This window comes from Jaculus jaculus, chromosome 19, assembly GCF_020740685.1.
Source record: "Jaculus jaculus isolate mJacJac1 chromosome 19, mJacJac1.mat.Y.cur, whole genome shotgun sequence".
Lineage (NCBI taxonomy): Eukaryota > Metazoa > Chordata > Mammalia > Rodentia > Dipodidae > Jaculus > Jaculus jaculus.
The window spans coordinates 55,038,165-55,052,943 of NC_059120.1; the positions used below are offsets into that span (position 1 = coordinate 55,038,165).

General features: G+C 47.1%; 1 protein-coding gene across 2 annotated transcripts; it reads left to right on the forward strand.

The window, feature by feature from the left end:
• Nucleotides 1-11,293: 11,293 nt before the first annotated feature.
• Nucleotides 11,294-14,709, forward strand: Tnfaip8l2 (TNF alpha induced protein 8 like 2). Of its 2 annotated transcripts, none has more exons than XM_004667143.2 (2): nucleotides 11,294-11,332; nucleotides 13,643-14,709. In XM_004667143.2, the coding sequence occupies exon 2, from the start codon at nucleotides 13,648-13,650 to the stop codon at nucleotides 14,200-14,202; it is 555 nt and encodes a 184-aa protein (XP_004667200.2). In that variant the 5' UTR covers nucleotides 11,294-11,332; nucleotides 13,643-13,647; the 3' UTR covers nucleotides 14,203-14,709. The 2 variants fall into 2 exon arrangements, with proteins under 2 accessions (XP_004667200.2, XP_044994501.1); XM_045138566.1 differs by having other exon boundaries at nucleotides 11,303-11,332; nucleotides 13,591-14,709.
• The last annotated feature ends 70 nt before the right edge of the window (nucleotides 14,710-14,779 follow it).

Sequence of the window (14,779 nt, forward strand, 5' to 3'; positions counted from 1 at the left end):
TGCCAAGGCCCTTGGTTTCCCACCCTATTGCTGAAGACTCCACATACTTGGGCTGCAAGGTCACTGAGAAATCCTGCTGGAGCTGAGCTGATAACCTCCTCCATGTAGACCAGCTGAAGAAAGCTGGAAGAAGCCATGCTGCATGCAGTTCAATAGGAGAGAGAGAAATCACCAGTGAAGGTACTCAACAGTGAACACTCCAAGCCTTAAATTTGGCCAGTCAGGCCAAATGAGCCAATGGGTACAATAGTGGCATGTCTGCTATGGGGGAAATCAATAGCCCTCTAATTGGACTGGAAGTTCTGTTTTCTTTTTTTAATTTTTTAAAAATATTTTAATTTTTTTGACAGAGAGAAAGATGGAGGGAGAGAGAGAATGGGCCTGTCAGTGCCTCCAGCCACTGCAAATGAACTCCAGATGCATGCACCCCAATGTGCATCTGGCTAACATGGGTCCTGGGGAATGGAACCTGGGTTCTTTGGCTTTGCAGGGAAGTGCCTTAATCACTAAGCCATCCCTCCAGCCCATTTTTTTAATTTTTAAAAAATATTTTACTTTAAGTCGGGTGTGGTGGCCCATGCCTTTAATCCCAGCACTTGGGAGGCAGAGGTAGGAGGATCGCCATGAGTTTGAGGCTACCCTGAGACTACATAGTGAATTCCAGGTCAGTCTGGGCTAAAGTAAGACCCTACCTCAAAAAAGACCCAACAACAACTATATATATATACATAATTATATATTTTATAATTATGTATATATATATAATTTATTTGAAAGGGAGAGAAGCTGGGTCTGGTGGTGCACGCCTTTGATCCCAGCATTTGGGGGGCAGAGGTAGAAGGATCACCTTGAGCTGGAGGCCAGCCTGAGACTACATAGTAATTTGCAGCAGCCTGAGCTAGAGTGAGACCCCCACCTTGAAAAACAAAACAAAAAGAAAGAAAGAAAAATAGAAGGGGCATGCCAGGGCTTCTAGCTGCTGCAAACCAACTGCAGATGCAGGCACCACCTTGTGCATCTGGCTTATGTGGGTCCTGGGGAACTAAACCTGGGTCATTTAGCTTTGCAGGCAAATACCTTAACCACTAAGCCATCTCTGCAGCCCTGTATTTTTGTTTTGAAATAGGGTCTCATGTATCCCAGGCTGGCCTTGCTTTGGAACTGAAGATTACCTTGAACTTCTCATCCTCCTGTCTCTACCTCTCAAGTGCTGGCAGTCCGGGTGAGCACCACCATGCGTGAGTTTATGAGGTGCTAGGGGTTGAACCCAGCCCTTGTGCATGCTAGGCAGGCACTCTACCAATGGATCTCTGTCCCCAGCCCATGGAATTCCTCGTTCTCAGATGGTAAGAGACTGCGTCCAGGTTCCAGGGTGAGGGGCTCCTTTCCCGTTCTAGGTCCGCATAGTCTCCTTTGCCTTTTTATCCTGCCTCAGTAAAGATCCTTTGACTTGAAGAATGTCAGTGTGGAGGAAGAATAAAGCTACTTCAGATTGCGCTGCCTGGCTTCCACCCTAGTGTTGCCTGTTTAGATTCTTCCCCATATGAGGCTGGGACAAAAGACATTCTCAAAATTCCCAGAAAAGTAGGTGGTCTGGGAGACATTGGCATTCTCAAATAGTGTCTGAGTGGGCACTTCCACCCACATTTGGTCGCTAGGTTAGAGGAAAGGAGTAGAGGGTTAACATGTCTATAACAGCTTTAACTGAGAGAGGATCAGAATGTATAACATCACCGAGCAGGGTAAGTGTTGCAGTGAGTAACACACGCGCACACACACACGCATGCACGCACGCACATGTGCTGATCCAGACAGATTTAAGACCAGGTGTAGCAGTAACAAAACTGGTATCAGGCTGGGCGTGGTGGCGCGCGCCTTTAATCCCAGTACTTGGGAGGCAGAGGGAGGAGGATTGCCATGAGTTCAAGGCCACTCTGAGACTACATAGTTAATTCCAGGTCAGCCTGGACCAGAGTGAGACCTTACCTCAAAAAAACAAAAACAAAAACAAACAAACAAAAAAAACTGGTATCAGAGACAAAGAAACAATACCTGCACAAGATTAACTGCTGATGTGTCCTGGGTCCAGTGTAATTTAGCAGACAGTTTAATTAGTGAAAGGTTGAGCACTGCCTGAAAGGCCAAAGGACCCAGGCTGGATTCCCCAGGACACACATAAGCCAAATGCATAAGGTGGTACATGCAGCTGGAGTTTGTTTGCAGTGACTGGAGGCCCTGGTGCACCCATTCTCTCTCTATCTTTCTGTCTCTCCTTCTCCCTCTCTCTCTCTCTCTGCCTTTCTCTCTCAAGTAAATAAAAAAATTTTAAAAATTAAGGAAAAGGGTTTTGTTGTTGTTGTGTTTTGTTTTTCAAGATAGGGTCTCGCTCTAGAGGTTTTAAAGCTGAAAAGAAGGCCAAGGATGGTGATGCACACCTTTGATCCCAGCACTCACTTGGGAAGCTGAGGTAGGAGGAATGCTGTGAATTCAAGGCCAGCCTGTAGCCACAGAATGAATTCCAGGTCAGTATGGGCTACAGTAACACTTTACCTTGAAGAAAACAAAACAAAAACTGAAAAGAAGTTTTGGAAGAAAGATGTCTTAAGCCATGGGTGGTGTTGTACACGCCTTTAACCTCAACACTCAGAGGTAGGAGGATTGCCATGAGTTCAAGGCCATCCAGAGACTACATAGTGAATTCTAGGTCAGCCTGAGCTAGAGTGAGACCCTACCTGGAAAAACAAAAACAAACAAAAAAGTTGCCTGAAAATTAAGAGGAACTCAGAAGTTTAAGTAAGTTTCCGAAGGTCTGGAGAAGTTTAAATAAATTTCCCAAGGGCTTACTGGGGGCTGGAGAGATTGCTCAATGGTTAACATTGCTGACTGCTTACTTGCAAAGCCTGCTGACCTGAGTTCAATTGCCCAACACCAGTGTAGAGCCAATATGTTCAGCAAGAGACTAGCATGCACGCACACGTAAATATTTTTTTGTTGTTTGCTTTTTCAAGGCAGGGTCTCTCGCTCTAGCCCTGGCTGACTTGGAATTCACTATGTAGTCTCAAGGTGGCCTTGAACTCTTAGCGATCCTCCTACCACTGCCTCCCAAGAGCTGAGATTAAAGGTGTGTGCCACCACTCCAGGCTAATAAGTTTTAAAATATTTTATTCATTTATTGAAGAGAGAGTGAGAGAAAGAGGCAGAGAGAGAGAGATAGAGAATGGGCATTCCAGGACCTCCTGCCATTGCAAACGAACTCCAGGTAGATGTGCCACTTTGTGCATCTGACTTTATGAGAGTGCTGGAAAATCAAACCTGAGTCCTTAGGCTTTGCTAGCAAGCACCTTAACTGCTCAGCCATCTCTCCAGCCCCAATTTTCTTTTTTTTTTTTTTTTTTGTTTTTGTTTTGTTTTTCAAGGCAGGGTCCCACTCTAGCCCAGGCTGACCTGAAATTCACTATGTAGTCTCAGGGTGGCCTCAAACTCACGGTGATCCTTCTACCTGTCTCTCACCCAATTTTTTAAAATAGGCATGCCAGAGCCTCTAGCCACTGCAAATGAACTGCAAACACATATATCACCATATGCATCTGGTTTACATGGGTTCTGGGGAATTGAACTTTGGTCCCTAGGCTTCATAGGCCAGCACCTTAACCACTAAGCCATCTCTCCAGCCCCAATAAATAATTTCTTTTTTTTTTTTTTTTTTTTTTTTTTTTTTGGTGTTTTCGAGGTAGGGTCTCACTGTGGCCCAGGCTGACCTGGAATTAACTATGAAGTCTCATGGTGGTTTCAAACTCATGGCGATCCTCCTACCTCTGCCTCTCAAGTGCTGGGATTAAAGGTATGTGCCACCACACCCGGCAAATAGGTTTTTTTGTTTGTTTGTTTTGTTTTGTTTTTTAAGAGGCTGAATGTAGTGGCACAAGTACTCATGAGGCTGAGGTAGAAAAATTAGTGTGAGTCTGGGCTGGAAAGATGGCTTAGTGGTTAAAGGTGTTTGCCTGCGAAACTTAAGGGCCCAGGTTTGATTCCCCAGTACCCATGTAAACTAGATGCAGAAGATAGCACATGTGTCTGGAGTTCATTTACAGTGGATACAGACCCTGGTGCACACATTCTCTCTTTCCTTATCTGTCTCTTTCTCTCACTCATAAATAAATAAATAGATAAAACACTTAAAAATAAAAAGATAGCTGGGCATGATGGCACACGCCTTTAATCCCAGCACTGGAGGCAGAGGTAGGAGGGTTGCCATGAGTTCGAGGCCACCCTGAGGCTCCATAGGGAATTCCAGGTTAGCCTGGGCTAGAGTGAGACCCTACCTCAAGAAACCAAAAAAAATAAATAAATAAAAAGCAATATCAACCAGGAGTGGTTGAACACTTTAATCCCAGCACGTGGGAGTCAGAGGTAGGAGGAAAGACCAGAGTTGGGGACTACCCTAAGATGACATAGTGAATTCCAGGTCAGTTTGGGCTAGAGCAAGAACTTACCTTGAAAAAAAAAAAAAAAAAAAAGCGATATCAGGGCAGAGCTGGGCAGGAGTGGTGATGCCCTCTGGTGCCTGAGACAGGAGGAAAAAGGGATTTGAGACCAGCCTGGACCCTTCATATGCTTTCAGGGGAAATGTATTACTTTTTTTCTTTTCAGCGCTAATAATAAAACTGAGGACCTTGGTGTATGCTGAGTAAGCATCCGAACACAGCTAAGCCTCCTAACCTGTAGGCTACATTTTATCTCAAGATAAAGGGCAGAGGAACTTTGGTAGGAGTTGGTCTGAAGGAAGGAGAAAATGTTCCAAAGAGAATCAAAACTTAAGCAAAAGCTTTGGCTTGATGAGAATGGAAACTGAAGCAAAACAGAGACTGTGTCTGGGTGTGGTGACGCACGCCTTTAATGCCAGCACTCGGGAGGCAGAGGTAAGAGGATCACCAACGAGTTCAAGGCCATCCTGAGACTACATAGTGAATAATATAGGTCAGCCTGGGCTAGAGCAAGACCTTAGCCCCCCCCCAAAAAAAAAGGTTGACCTAAAACTGAGGGTCCTTCTGCCTCATTTTTTTTTTTTTTCAACATTTGCCTACTGGTGTGCACCACCAGAATCAGCAGAGTGCTTAGATTACAGCATGAGCCACCACACCCAGCAGGAAGCTTGTCTTTATCTTCCTAGCCCAGCTCTTTACTTACAATGTCTGGCATGTCATAAGTAAAGGAAGAAATAAATGCATCATCAAAGATTTCAAACGGAAAAGGATAAAGATTAAAAGCTGTGAACTATCTGCAGCTCTGTCAGGCTGAACTCTTGCCTGAGTGTTTTAAATTACCGAACTTTTTCTTCCTGGGCTGATGTGAGAAGACTTGTCCCAACCATGGCAAGCATCAGGGCTAACGGAGCACCTCAGTGGCTGACAGCTTGGGTCCCTCTAGTACCAAAACATAAACAGGGGCTGTAGGGTGGTTCAGCACTTACAGGGACTTGCTTGGAAAGCCTGTAAGCCCAGGTATGATTCCCTAGTACTCACGTAAACTCAGATGCACAAAGTGGCACATGCATCTGGAGTTTGTAGAGTCAGGAAACTCTGGTGTGCCCATTCTCTCTTTATCTCTCCATAAAATAAATTTTAAAAATTTATTTATTTTTAATTTTTTTGTTTATTTCTATTTATGTATTTGAGAACAACAGACAGAGAGAGAAAGGCAGATAGACAGAGAGAGAGAATGGGTGCACCAGGGCCTCCAGCCAGTGCAAACAAACTCCAGACACGTGCACCCCCTTGTGCATCTGGCTAATGTGGGTCCTAGGGAATTGAGCCTCTAACCAGGGGTCCTTAGGCTTCACAGGCAAGCACTTAACTGCTAAGCCATCTCTCCAGCCCCTGAACATTTTTTTAAATTTTTATTTATTTATTTGAGAGAGAGAGAGAATATGCTCACCAGGGTCTTTAGCCACGCCAAAAGAGCTCCACCTGCATGCACCACCTTGTGCATCTGGTTTACATGGGTATCAAACCCAAGTTGTTAGGCTTCACAGGCAAGCACCTTAACCACTAAGCCATCTCTCCAGCCCCCAATCTGAACATTTTTATTCTGCTTCAATTTCTTTTTGCTGTTGTTGTTTGCAGTGGTAGGGATGATATTCACAGTGTTGTGCATGCTGGGTAAGCACTCTACCACTGAGCATTATTCATAGCCTTTATTCTGTTTCAAGTGAAGATTATTCAAGAAGATATAATCATTGATTTCTTGTATATTAGCATATTAATTAATGGAAACAGAACTATGTCAATTGTTTAAGACTCTGGAGTACTACCTTTTTTTTTTTTGTTTTGGTTTTTGTTTACTGAGGCAGGGTCTCACTCTAGCCAAGGGTGACCTGGAATTCACTCAGGGTAGCCTCACATTCACAGTAATCCTCCTACTTCTGCCTCCCAAGTGCTGGGATTAAAGGCATTAAAGTACCACCTGCATCACTATGCATGGCTTTTTTTTTGTTGTTTTTGTTTTTTTTTTTTTTATTTTTCGAGGTAGGGTCTCACTCTAATCTAGGCTGACCTGGAATTCACTATGTAGTCTCAGGGTGGCCTTGAACTCATGGCGACCCTCCTACCTTTGCCTCCTGAGTGCTGGGAATAAGGCCCAGTTTTGCTTTTTGAGGTAGGGTCTCTCTCTAGCCCAGAACTGACCTGGAATCTCACTCTGTAGTTTCACGGTGTCTTTGAACTCACATGGCAATATTCTGCCTCCACTGCAACATATATATATATATAATAAATATATAAATATATGTAAATATATAAATTTTTATTTATTTATTTGCTAGGGGAGAGAGAGAGAGACAGAGAGAGAGAAGAGAAACAGACAGAATGGGCATGCCAGGGCCTTCAGTCACTGGAAATGAACTCCAGACACATGTGCCTCTTGTGCATCTGGTTTACGTTGGTCCTGGGGAATCAAACCTGGGTTCTTTGGCTTCACAGGCATATAGCTTGCCTTAAACATTAAGCCATTTCTCCAGCCTTGCTATTGTTTTCTTTGAAACAAGGTCTCATGCTGTTGCTTAGGCTGGAAACCCCCTGCCTCAGCAGCCTCCTGAGTGCTAGAACTAGAGACATGAACCAGGTCAGTCTGGGCTAGAGCAAGACCCTACATTGAAAATCCAAAAAGTAAAAAATAAAAAATAAAAATTTTAAAGTTGCAATCAACCCACCACCACAAAAAGAAAGAAAACAAAGAAAGAAAGAAAGAAAAACATGTTTTCTTCTATCTACAATCCAGACAGTCATGTAAGGTACCTTGGGGAAGCCCCAGGGCACAGTGGCCAGGGTTCACTCAGGCTGGGTCATTCTGTTCAAATGCACCAGGTTTTAGAATAAAGGGCATACAATTGAGGTACTGTGCAGGGCCAAGTTCAAGTTTTGTAGTCACCAGAAAATCCAAGTCTCAAAAAATGGAGCTTCACAAAATTCAATGCAGAAGGGTGTGAGGACTTGGTAGCTGAGAAGCAGCTCATTCCTGATGGCTGTGGGGTCAGTGATATCCCAGTTGTGGCCCCTGGACATGTGCTGGGCTGTGTACTTGTGACAGCTTCCATTGCTCATGCCTCACCAAACATGTTCCCGTATAAATCTCACATACGCTGGGCGAGGTGGTGCGTGCCTTTAATCCCAGCACTTTGGAGGATGAGGTAAATGGATTGTCATGAGTTTGAGGCCATCCTGAGGCTACATACTGAATTCCAGGTCAGCTGGGACCAGAGTGAAACCCTACATCAAAAAACTAAAAAGCAGCCGGGCGTGGTGGTGCACACCTTTAAACCCAGCACCTGGGAGGCAGAGGTAGGAGGATCGCCTTGAGTTCAAGGCCACCCTGAGACTACATAGTGAATTCTATGTCAGCCTGAGCTAGAGTGAGACCCTACCTCAAAAAAAAAAAAAAAAAAAGCAGAGGCCTGTAAGGTAAAAAGGAGACATAAAGGGTAGAGAAAGGAAGGGAAGAGGATACTTAATAGGTTGATATTGTATATATGTAATTACAATGATTATAATGGGGAGGTAATATGATGGAGAATGGAATTTCAAATGGGAAAGTGTGGGAGTGGGGAGGGAAGGAATTACCATGGGATATATTTTATAATCATGGAAAATGTTAATAAAAATTTTTAATTAAAAAAAAAAAAAAGGAGAAAAGGAGCCTTAGACCAGGAACGGCAGTGCACAACTTTAATCCCTGTACTTGGGAGGCAGTGGTAAGAGGAATGACGTGAGTTCAAAGCCAACCTGTGACTACATGGTGAATTCCAGGTTAGCCTGGGCTAGAGCGAGACCCAACCTCATAAATAAATAAAAGAAAAATCTATTTATTTATTTGGGAGAGGGACGGAGGGAGAGAGAGAGATTTGAGGCATGTGCTACCACACCTGACTGAGAGAGAGAATGGGTGTGCCAGGGCCTCTAGCTGCTGCAAATGAACTCCAGATGCATGTACCACTTTGTGCATCTGTCTTTACATGGGTCCTTGGGAATCCAACCCAGGTCATTAGGTTTTGCAAGCCAGCACTTTAACCACTGAGCAATGTCTGCAGCCCCAGATTAATCATTTTAATGTTGTCCCACCTGGCTACAGGAAAATCCTCAACTCTGAAATTTAGGGGAGAGAGGTTGAGAGATGGTTCAGTGAATAAAGGTGCTTGTTTACAAAGCCTAGTGGCCCAGGTTTGATTTCCCATTATCCACATGTCAGATGCACAAAGTGGCACAATCATCTGGAGTTTGTTTGCAAGTGGCAGGAGGTCCTGGTGCGTTCATACTCAATAAATAAATATATTTAATTTTTTTTCTGAGGTAGGGTCTCACCCTAGCCTAGGCTGACCTGAAATTCACTATGTAGTCTCAGGGTGGCCTCAAACTCACAGTGATCCTCCTACCTCTGCTTCCCAAGTGCTGGGATTCAAGGTGAGCACCACCACAACCAGACTGGCTTGCTTTTTTTAAATTTGCTTTATTTGTTTTAGAGAGAGAATGGGTGCACCAGGGCCTTCAGTAACTGCAAATAAACTCCAGATGCATGTGCCACTTTGTGCATCTGGCTTACATGGGTCTTAGGGGAACTGGACCTGAGTCCTTTGCCTTTGTAGGCAAGTGCCTTAACCACTAAGCCATCTCTCCAACCCTAATTCTTATCATTTTTTGTTTGTTTTTATTTATTTTTTAAATTTTTTTTGTTCTTTATTTATTTGAGAGTGACAGACAGAGAGAGAAAGACAGATAGAGGGAGAGAGAATGGGTGCGCCAGGGCTTCCAGCCACTGCAAATGAACTCCAGACGCCCGCGCCCCCTTGTACATCTGGCTAACGTGGGTGCTGGGGAACTGAGCCTCGAACCGGGGTCCTTAGGCTTCACAGGCAAGCACTTAACCGCTAAGCCATCTCTCCAGCCCTGCTTTTTTTTTTTTTTTTTTTTAAAGTAGAGTCTCACTCTAGTCCAGGTTGATCTGGAATTCACTATATCATTTCAGGATGGCCTTGAACTCATAGTGATCCTTTTGCCTCTGCCTCCCAAGCCCTGGGATTAAAGGTGTGTGCCACCTCACCTGGTCCTAAAATAATTTTTTGAGGCAGGATCTCACTTTTGGCCAAGCTGACCTGAAACTTACTCTATAGCCCCAGGCTGGCCTTGAACTCATGGTGATCTTCCTAACTGAGCCTTGTGTACTGGGACTAAAGTTGTATACCACAACTCCCAGTGCAATTTTTTGTTATTATTTTTTAAAATATTTTGTCTATTTAAAGAGAGAGACAGTAGGAGAGAATGGGCATGCAAGGGCCTCCATCCACTGCAAATGGGCTCCAGATGCATGTATGGTCTTGTGCATCTGACTTATGTGAGTACTGGGGAATTGAACCTAGGTCCTTAGGCTTCGCAGGCAAATGCCTTAAAAGCTGAGCCACCTCTCCAGTCCCTGTTTTTACATTTCTTTTTTTAAATTTTTTTTTGTTTATTTTTATTTATTTGAGAGCGACAGACAGAGAGACCGAAAGAGGCAGATATACATATATAGAAAGAATGGGCACACCAGTGCCTCCAGCCACTGCAAATGAAGTCCAGATGCATGTGCCCCTTTGTGCATCAGGCTTACATGGATCCTGGGGAATCGAGCCTTGAACCGGGGTCCTTAGGCTTCACAGGCAAGCGCTTAACTGCTAAGCAATCTCTCCAGCGTCAGCCCCTGTTTTTGAAGAAAGGGTTGCATCTGAGTCCTGGCTGGTCTAGACTCTTATGTAGAGTAACTAGGTTTAGCCTCAAACTTGTGGCGATCCTCCTGTTTCGGCCTTCTGAGGGATTACAGATGTGTGTGTACACCTGGCCAGGTATACAGTTTCTGAATGCCAAATACTTGTGCTGCATTCAAGGACTGGGACTCAGGCTGGAGGGATGGTTCAATGGTTAAAGGTGCTTGCTTGCAAAGACTGGCAGCCCAGTTTTGATTCCTAGTACCTACATAGGGTCAGATACATGCATCTAGAGCTCGTTTGCAGTCATAAGAGATCCTAGTACACCCATACTTCTCTCTCTCAAATTATTAAAAAAAAAACAAAAAACTGTGACTTCCCCTCACTCTTATTTTTTTGTTGTTTTTGTTTTTGTTTTTGTTTTTCAAAGTAGGGTCTCACTCTGGCTCAGGCTGACCTGGAATTCACTATGTAGTCTCAGGGTGGCCTCGAACTCTCTGCGATCCTCCTACCTCTGCCTCCTGAGTGCTGGGATTAAAGGCAGGCGCCACCATGCCGGGCGCTTCCCCTCATTTTTGGGTTTATACAGCCTCAGTAGTCTTGTTCCTCTAATGTTTCAATGAGGTGCTGACACCTGCTGGTTCCATTTGGTTCAGCAGTTCTGGGCCCAGAATCTTCCTCCTGTCAATACTTAGAGGCTGGGATGGCCTGTGCCAGCCTTAAAGTACAGGCCCTGGAAGATGCTTGCCATAATGTTGCCCGACTGCACCGCCGACTCCAAACCCAGAAGTCCGGATTTTGCATCTTTCCCAGTGCGCCACAAGAATACTGGGCAGCGAGAAAGCAGCAATCGGGGTGAAAGATGTGCAGCCCCTTCTCCCCAACTCAAAGTCAAGAGTTTCCCACAGAATTCCATTCCTTTTGACCTTTGTCTTATCCTGGGGTTGCCCTTGGGTCACAGGCCTTCTTGGAGACAGTGGTGATGAGCCGGAGGTTGAGCGGGGTAGGTAGGTGGGGCTTTGGGGGGTGGAGCTAGGCCAAAGGGCTTCTCTATTCTGTCAGCTCTCAGGGAACATCAGAGGAGGCCAGAAGGGCGCCCAGCAGGTAAGGAATTGGCAGTGACTGAAGGGTAGGCTCCAGAGAGACAGTGGCAGGAGGTTAACCGCCTTGCTCAGCCTTCACTTCCTTTCTGCATCGCGAAACTCCCACCTGTCCAAACCCTTGGGCTCCCGCTGGTTACCTAACGTGGGGACGGGCAGTCTCTGAAAGAAAGACCAGGATTGAGAAGAGCTGAGCGCAGGGTGTGGAGGTGGGCATCGGTGTGTGACAGAGTATTGAGAGCTGTAAGGACCCCTTTCTCTCTCTTTCTCTCGCTCTCCCTTTTCTTGTTGGTTTGCTGTTTTTCTGAGGGCTAGGGTCTCTAGCTCAGGCTGACCTGGAGGTGACTATGTAGTCTCAGGCTGGCCTCGAACTCGGTGATCCTCCACCTCTGCCTCCCAAGTTCTGGGATTAAAGGTATGCACCACCCCTCCCGGGGGTCTGTAAGGACATCTTCAGGTATGGAGGTGGACGTGTCCGGGGCCGGGGGGAGAGCCCACGAGGTTAGACGATCATAGGAGGACGCAGATGAGAGAGGAGGGAGACAAGGGAAAGGACAGGAGATCAACTATGAAATGGCATCGGGGCAATGGCGAGCTGGGTGACAGGAAGGCCGAGGAGGAGGAAGGAAGGCTCACATGGAGCAATCACCTCTTCCGGTTGGGGAGTACGTTCCAGAAAACCCCAGGGCAGACGGGGAGCAAATGAAGGTTGTAGGTTCCCCTGGAATGATGTAGCTGGGGGAGACCCCACACACATACACACTCAGTGATCCATGCACCTCTTTCCTCTGCGTCTTCAAGCTCTTTTCATTTGGGGGACTGGGTGAGGCACTGCGGTCCCTGCCACATCCTGCTGAACAGGGGAGGGGAAGTAAGCAAAAACAACCCGAGAACCAGGGCAGGCAAGGACCGTGGGGACAGAGGCCTGCCTGCACGCGGTGGGCATGCCGCTCCCCCAGAGGGTTCTCGGCCCTTGGCATTCCTTCCTTCTGAGCACGCTGCCCACACTTCCTTGTGGGCTTCAGGAAGATTACTTGACCTAAAGCCAGTTTTTTTTTAATGAGAGAGAGAGAAAATTGATGTGCCAGGGCCTCCAGCCACTGCAGTTGAGCTCCAGACATGTGCACCACTTTGAGCTCATGTGCCACTTTGCACGCTTGCATCACCTGTGCATCTGACTTATGTGGGATCTGGGGAGTCGGACATGTGTCCTTAGGTTTTGCAGGCAAGCGCTTAAGCTTAACCGCTAAGCCATCTCTCCAGCCCCAAAGCTCCCCCCCCTTTTTTTTTCTTTCAAAGTAGGGTCTCACTGTAGCACAGGCTGACCTGGAATTTGTAATCCCAGGCTGGCTTTGAACTCATGGTGATCCTCCTACCTCTGTCTGCCAAGTGCTGGGACTAACGGTGTGCACCACCATGCCCGGCTCTATTAACTACTCTTTTTTAAATTTATTTTTATTTTTATTTATGTATTTTTGAGAGCAACAGACAGAGAAAGAGGCAGAGAGAGTGAAAGAAAGAGAGAGAGAGAGGATGGGCATGCCAGGGCTTCAAGCCACTGCAAGCGAACTCCAGACGCGTGTGCCCCCTTGTGCATCTGGCCAACGTGGGTCCTGGGGAATCAGGCCTTGAACCGGGGTCCTTAGTTTTCACAGGCGAGCCCTTAACTGCTAAGCCATCTCTGCAGCCCATCTATTAACTATTCTTAATAGGACTCCTGGCACCCCTCTGTTTCTGTTTCTCTTCTGAGAAGGCAACATAGCACACCAGCAGACATGGGCTTTTGGAGTGAGCAAAACAGTTGTGTTTGATCTCAGATAAATAATTTAACATAAGCTTCGGTTTGTTCAGTTGTAAAACAACGAGGGTAAGATCCATGCTCACAGATGCCCGCGACCTCATGGGTATCCACCAGGCAAGCACTCTCCACTGAAGTGGCAGCAGCCTACGTGCCCTGAGACTTAGCTGGTGGGAGGTTGGCCTCCTGCCTTCCCCCATGGGCTGCCACTTCTCCTCTGGGCTGGTTTGGAGAGCCACATTCCCTGCAGCACTAAATGAGAAAAGCAGGTTGAGAGTCTAGGGGTGAGAAGCAACAGAAATGAAAATAAGCCTTTTTTTTTAACCCCCTCTTGAGTTTTTGTTTTGAGACAGGATCTCACCTTAGCCTAGGCTAACCAACCTGAAATTCACTCTGTAGCCCAGGATGACCTCAGGATTATAGGTGCGAGCTACTACGTCCAACTTCATCTCTTTCTTTCTAAGGAAGCCACTGGTCTTTCTTAAAGCGACTGACCACACCTCCCCACGCCCCCAGGAACCATGGAACCCTTCAGCTCAAAAAGCCTGGCACTGCAGGCCGAGAAGAAGCTCCTGAGCAAGATGGCTGGGCGCTCCGTGGCTCATCTCTTCATCGAGGAGACCAGCAGCGAGGTCCTGGACGAACTCTACCGGGTGTCCAAAGAATATACGCGCAGCCGGCCCCAGGCCCAGCGCGTGATCAAGGACCTGATCAAGGTGGCCGTCAAGGTGGCCGTGCTGCACCGCAGTGGCTGCTTCGGCCCCGGGGAGCTGGCGCTGGCCACGCGCTTCCGCCACAAGCTGAAGCAGGGTGCCATGACGGCGCTGAGCTTCGGGGAGGTGGACTTCACCTTCGAGGCCGCCGTGCTGGCCGGCCTGCTCGCCGAGTGCCGGGACCTGCTGCTGGAGCTGGTCAAGCAGCACCTCACGCCCAAGTCCCACGAGCGCATCCGCAGAGTGTTCGACCACTACGCCGACCCGGGCCTGCTCACGGCCCTCTACGGGCCTGACTTCAGCGAGCACCGCAGCAAGATCTGCGACGGGCTCAGGAAGCTGCTGGACGAAGGGAAGCTCTGAGGGCCCGCGGCGCGGCGCGCTGGACCTGGGCGGAATGGCTGACTTGGAAATTGACAGGTAATGAACGGGCTACCTAACACCGCTTACCGTGCGCGCGCTGACGCTTGGGACTCGCCCCGGAGGGTTTTGACTGAGGCCAACAACCACTGCCACCCCCAAACTGCTGGTGGACAAGAGCCATGCGGAGAGTGGGGCCCCTCTCCCATCTGACCACAGCACAGGAAACAGAACTGACAGAAAAAGGTGAAGTGAAACTTGGATCTCTCTCTCTCTCTCTCTCTCCCACGAGGACGGCCTGCCACATGGAAGCCCTCTCTAAGAACCAAGGGAAGGAAACAAACATTGCCCATATATTCTCCTTGGGGGAAAATGGCAAAAGCGAGGAAGATGGCCCTTACACACAGCGTAGGTTTCCAGCTCTGGGCAAAGGCTGGACAGATACCACAGGCATGGTTTCGGAGCTCCAAGAAGACCGAGCTGGGGCAGGGAAGAGTTTTACAGGGGAAATAAAACTACTAAAACATGCACAGAGCTCAACGTTTAATCTCTCCAGCATCTTCTCCTTAGGATCACAGAG